Source organism: Eschscholzia californica, unplaced genomic scaffold (genome assembly GCF_041429995.1).
Source record: "Eschscholzia californica isolate CP2 unplaced genomic scaffold, dmEscCali1.0.p SCAF_4, whole genome shotgun sequence".
NCBI lineage: Eukaryota > Viridiplantae > Streptophyta > Magnoliopsida > Ranunculales > Papaveraceae > Eschscholzia > Eschscholzia californica.
Window position 1 is genome coordinate 41,404,424 of NW_028238461.1, and position 5,292 is coordinate 41,409,715.

General features: G+C 37.6%; 1 protein-coding gene across 1 annotated transcript; it reads left to right on the top strand.

Annotated features, from left to right (window-relative positions):
- The first annotated feature begins 397 nt into the window (after positions 1-397).
- LOC147544748 (uncharacterized) lies at positions 398-4,880 on the top strand. Its single transcript, XM_086674114.1, has 5 exons — positions 398-1,036; positions 1,111-3,388; positions 3,697-3,757; positions 3,865-4,088; positions 4,593-4,880. The coding sequence occupies exons 1-5, from the start codon at positions 922-924 to the stop codon at positions 4,645-4,647; spliced, it is 2,733 nt and encodes a 910-aa protein (XP_086530240.1). The 5' UTR covers positions 398-921; the 3' UTR covers positions 4,648-4,880.
- The last annotated feature ends 412 nt before the right edge of the window (positions 4,881-5,292 follow it).

Consider the following 5,292-nt stretch of genomic DNA (forward strand, 5'->3'; position numbering starts at 1 on the left):
TCAAGAAAGGGTGGAAATTCATAGACTTCCTTGTGGCTAGATTTGTTCTTTATTTTTAACTTTAAGCATAGAAAAATGAGAGTATTCAGGAAGCAAAACAAATAATTGTAGAGGATAAAGTTGGAATTTACACAAATTTTTCACATGAATGTTAGTCAATTTTTTAGATGGTCATAAAATGAGGAGCAAAAAGTAACTTGGCAAAATTAAGGGGCATATAAGAATTAACTCATAATACAATATCATTGATCATGTTTGAATTCACAATTAGACAATAATATAAATACTTAAATTAGAGTTTACTACTAGTTTCTTAAAATTTCTTAATTAATCTAATAAATAAGATTAGTCAAGGTACCTCTTCTCTTAGATGAGTAATCTTGATCTTTTTTGTTTTGTTGTAATCAATAATAATTATTAATAGAAGAAGAAGAAAAACTCTCAGTCCAAATGGTATGATGTTTTTTCAGCTTTAAAGAATACTTTTCTGATTCTCTCGTAGTCCAAATGCTAACTTTCTTTATTTGTTCATCCAAAACTCCCCATTTTCTCTCTCTCTCTCTCTCTCTCTCTCTCTAACTTTCCTCGGTTTAATCCTTCTTTTGCATGACTTTAAAACGTGACTGTCCTATAACTCTGATTTTCAACAAAATAGCTCCAAAAACAGAAGAAATATCTCTGTTAGTACTATTTCTCCCTACCCATTTTTGATTTTTCCCAACTAAGAAAGTTTGGACTCTGAAATTTCTTCCTACCCATTTTCCTCATTTCTTCAAAACCCTTTAATGGTGGTTCTTCTTCTAAGTTCTTCTAAGTAAATTGATTTTGAAGTTTTAGTTGCTTAAAAATGGTGGGTTTTTAGAGATTTTCAGTTTGAAGTTCATTTATAGGCTCATTTTGATCTTTTTAGTTTCTTTAAAAATGATGGAAGGAACACAAGTTCGACTTGTTCGTTGCCCTAAATGTGATAACCTTCTCCCTGAACTCCCTGATATTCCTGTTTATCAATGTGGTGGTTGTGGCACTGCTCTTCAAGGTAACCCATTTCTCTCTCTCTCTCTCCCTCTCTCTAGCTCTTTCTCTCTCTAACTTAGTTTTGTTGTAATACAGTGAAAATGAAATCAATTTCAAATGATGGGTCATCTGAGAAGTCAAATGAAGAGAGAGAAAAAATGGGTTTTGAAAAAACAGAGAGTTGTGACAGGAAGATTAATGGTATGGATATTGATAATACTCAGAGAAAAGAGAAAGAAGAAAATTCAAGTTCTAGTTCTTCTTCTTCTTTATCTTCTAGGTTAACTGAAAAAAGAGAACTTCTAACTGAAATCATGGCTACTAGTACTACTGGTTATAGTTCTAAATATCGACGTTCATCTAAAGCTCCCATTGAAGATCATAATATAAACATGAATAAAGATGAATTCATGAAAGCGAATACTAGTAAGGAAACTAGGGAGATGAAACCCCAATCCCAAACTGGAATTGCTAGTCTTTCTTATAGATCAGATCCAAAAAGAGATGGTTTAATCATGAACTCAAGAACGAAAAGAATTGTCGATGAAGGTGCTAGAACTTTAAGTAGTACTTGTCCTGATGAAGGCCCATCAAACTACCAAAAATCGGGTTGTGATTATAGCTATGGTGAACCAATATCGAACTCAGGGTCTAATTCTCGATATGGTGAATCAAATTTGAACCCAAACAATTCAAATGCGTCAAGGAGAGTCGAGTATCATGAACAAGATCGAGCTGAGCTCTTGCAGAAACTTCAGGAGCTGCAAGATCAATTGAGGAAGTCTTGTAATGTAAGTGGTGAACCGAAAGAAAAAGTTCTCTTTGATGGAAGAAGTCATCTTCCTGAGCCGTGTGGTGGACCTGATGGTCGTGATTTTAGGTTACCTGTGGACTCGCCTGGATCAATTAGAGCTTCTCGGAGGCCTTTTGTACCTGAGGAACATGTTCGAAGGCCGTTATATTTCGACCGTAGTCATGACCAAGTTCCTCTAACAAACAGACCTGATTTGGATTTGCCTAATTTCTATCATCCAATACATACTCCTACTGAAATCCATGGATACCATGATTCATATGGGCCTCCCATCCATGGAAGAGTTCCAAATCAGCCAACAGACCGTTTCCCACACGGACCCTATCATGATTACCACCATGGAAGGTACATGGATTTTGATCGAGACGCAGTTTACCCGAACAATACTTTCTTTCACCAACCTGCTTGCTCTTGTTATCAATGCTACAACAAACATTTCCAAATTCCACCACTAGTCCAACCTACCCTTTCGACAGATAGAAGGTTCCTCAATGGGCCAAGTAGAACAACGTTCTATGATCCTGAGAGCCGTGAGACTTTTCGCCCACAGGCTTATTATCCTGAAGATACCAATCCTCCTCCCTTACGTCGTCATCGACATCCCCGTGCACGAATGTCAACTGATTTTGATTCAGAATTTGGTAGTGCTGGTGGTGGGCGTGTAGAAAGACCAGTTGTAGCTAAGCGGAGTGGGCGCCGTTATTACCCGGTAGAGGGTGGTGCTCCATTCGTGACATGCTATAATTGCCTCCAATTGTTGCAACTGCCAAGAAAGTTTCTGCAGATGGAACGGAAAGAACGGAAGCTGAAATGTGGGGCTTGTTCTACTATTATTACAATTTCGATGGAGAGTAAGAACCTTGTATGTACTAAAAATGAAAACAATTACTTGGAGGCGAATGACGAACCCCTTGAGGCAATCCAAGAAGGTAATTTACACTCTTATCGTCAAGCTAATCGGGATATCACCAACTCTTATTCCGAAGATTATGATAATTCTGGTCATAACCCAAAGTTGAACTTAAGTGAGGCAGAGAAGCTACACGATATTCCATCTCCGTCTTCCAGTACATCAGAGGGTGAGGGAAGTCCGGATTGTGTAGTCGCTCGTGTGGTTCCACCACTTCCAGGATCGTCTCTGTGTGAGCATTTTGAGTATTCTTCTTACCAGAGGTTGGTGGACAAGCTCGAGAAGGGAAACAAGAGTAAACACATGAATCAAGAAGAGATGGGTAAGATTAAGTCTACCTCTAGACAGAACTCTTTAAAAGATGCATCATTGGCAACTGAGATGGAAGTTTCGTTCAATGAGTACTCGAATACTGGGACGTCTCAGGATTCTAACGAGGCAACTAGAGAAGAAGATCAGAGTAAGAATAGCAAAGGTGGTATGTCATTCTTTGCGGGTTTGATTAAGAAAGGCTTAAGAGAGGCCACGAGATCTAACCACATTGAGGAGAATGAAGTATCCAGTGTTTCGGTGAATGGGAAGCCGATACCAAATTGGTTGGTTAAGAAAGCGGAGAAGCAAGCTGGACGTATCCATCCTGGTCAATACTGGTAAGATCTTCCTTTTCCACTTTCTTCTTGTTCAAGTTGCAAAGTTTGCATTCATTCTGTAGATATGTTTCGTGTTCATTCCTATTGTTGTCATCCTTGTCGTCATGTTGTTGCCAATTGTAGTAAGAGAACTTTCTCTCTGTAACTACTTAATGATTCAAAAGCTCATACATGTCATATGTTTGAAACTTGGAATGTCACACTTGAGCAGGCGACTAATTTGACCTAACATAGGAGTTTTTGCGGAAACTTGAGTAGGCTATTTGGATATGATATCTTTATGGGTTCTCTTGTCTGCCTTACTCCAGGTATGACGTCCGAGCTGGATTTTGGGGTGTGATGGGTCAGCCATGTCTCGGCATAATTCCGGTTAGATATTCTTGAACAAATGTTCATCTCTCTTTCAGTAGTAATGAAGTTTCAATTTTCTCGCTCTTTCCCATATATATTAACCAAGATACTTACTTATATTGCAGCCATCTATTGAAGAATTCAACTACCCCATGCCCAAGAATTGTGCCGGTGGAAATACTGGCGTTTTCGTAAATGGGAGAGAACTTCATCACAACGACTTGGATTTACTAGCTAGCAGAGGACTTCCAACAACAAAAGATAAATCTTATATCATTGAGATTACGGGAACCGTTGTGGAGGAAAACTCAGGTCAAGAGCTGGAGAGCCTCGGCAAGCTTGCCCCTACGTAAGTCATAATTGCCTCCCGAAACTTACTTTTCGACATTTAATATCAGACACTTGTACCAGTTGTCGTACAGTGTGAACGATAAAAGTCCAAACAAGGATAAAGCCCACATACGTTGTCTTAAGTCCATTGCATTTACTTGGAAGTTTTTACTTAAGGGCCGCCAATTGTTACAATATACTCATGTTATATGAGCATTGAATGGTACCTGTAAAATGATTACGTGCAAATACACAAGATGTGTATACGTAATCTAATCTACGGGTGTACGAGTAATGAGTATCCAACCGAACAAAACAAAAATACTAAGGGGCCATCTTTGTATTATTGCTGAAGATACAATGGAAATAGTATATCATACTATTTGCATACAGCATAGTAGCATACCCTACAGAAAAAAAATAGTGAAGTATAAAACCATCTCCTTGGAGATGTTTAAAAACTCTTGTGCATCGAATAGCATTTTTCTTCAGATTTCTAACATCATTTTCACCTTGGAAACAGAATCGAAAAGTTAAAGCATGGATTTGGAATGAAAGCTCCACAAATTGCTGCCTAAAGAAGGAAAAGTTTCAGATGTTTGAGCTGCCACTTTGTGATGACCAAAGATTAATTGTATTGAATTTCTGCAGTATATATATTCTGCTGGCTTAGAGAGAGTTGTTTCTTAGTTATTAGGTCCAATGATTGATAATTTTCCATTTTAAGAGATCTTGTTGTGATTAACTTGACGTTAGAACTGTTTACTATTTCTTATGGGTTTGACATATTATACAAGTAATTCTACGGAAAGGGTTTGTACAACTTATTCCACACTAGCCAGAACCCTCGGACTCTATACTGGAGCTCAGAGCCCCAGACAGACAGGCAAAGACTTTCATGCTAACATAGTTCTATATGTAGATACAAAGCACCTTCAATTCGAGTTAAAAGTACTTCTAATGAAGTCTGAACTTGAGTAGTTCAGAACAACAAACAAAAGAACACAGAGAAGATCAAATGTAACTAAAATCTGTTGCATGGATGATTAATTTTTCGAATTACAACCCTTTTCCCGAGGTGATATTTCATAATTAGTTTTATAAGGGATTCAATCCGATTCTAGGTAGAGAGAGTCTCAATATCGATAGAACTGAATTGAAATGATTGGACAAGAGCAAATTTACCTATAATTTTTTATTAGTTTAAACTATTGAAGTGTTAT

Excerpts from the sequence above, each read along its gene's own strand:
- LOC147544748 (XM_086674114.1), top strand. The coding sequence starts at position 922 with ATGATGGAAGGAACACAAGTTCGACTTGTTCGTTGCCCTAAATGTGAT. Across the intron at positions 3,389-3,696 it reads ATCCATCCTGGTCAATACTG|GTATGACGTCCGAGCTGGAT; the intron begins GTAAGATCTTCC and ends GCCTTACTCCAG. Across the intron at positions 4,089-4,592 it reads CTCGGCAAGCTTGCCCCTAC|AATCGAAAAGTTAAAGCATG; the intron begins GTAAGTCATAAT and ends CCTTGGAAACAG.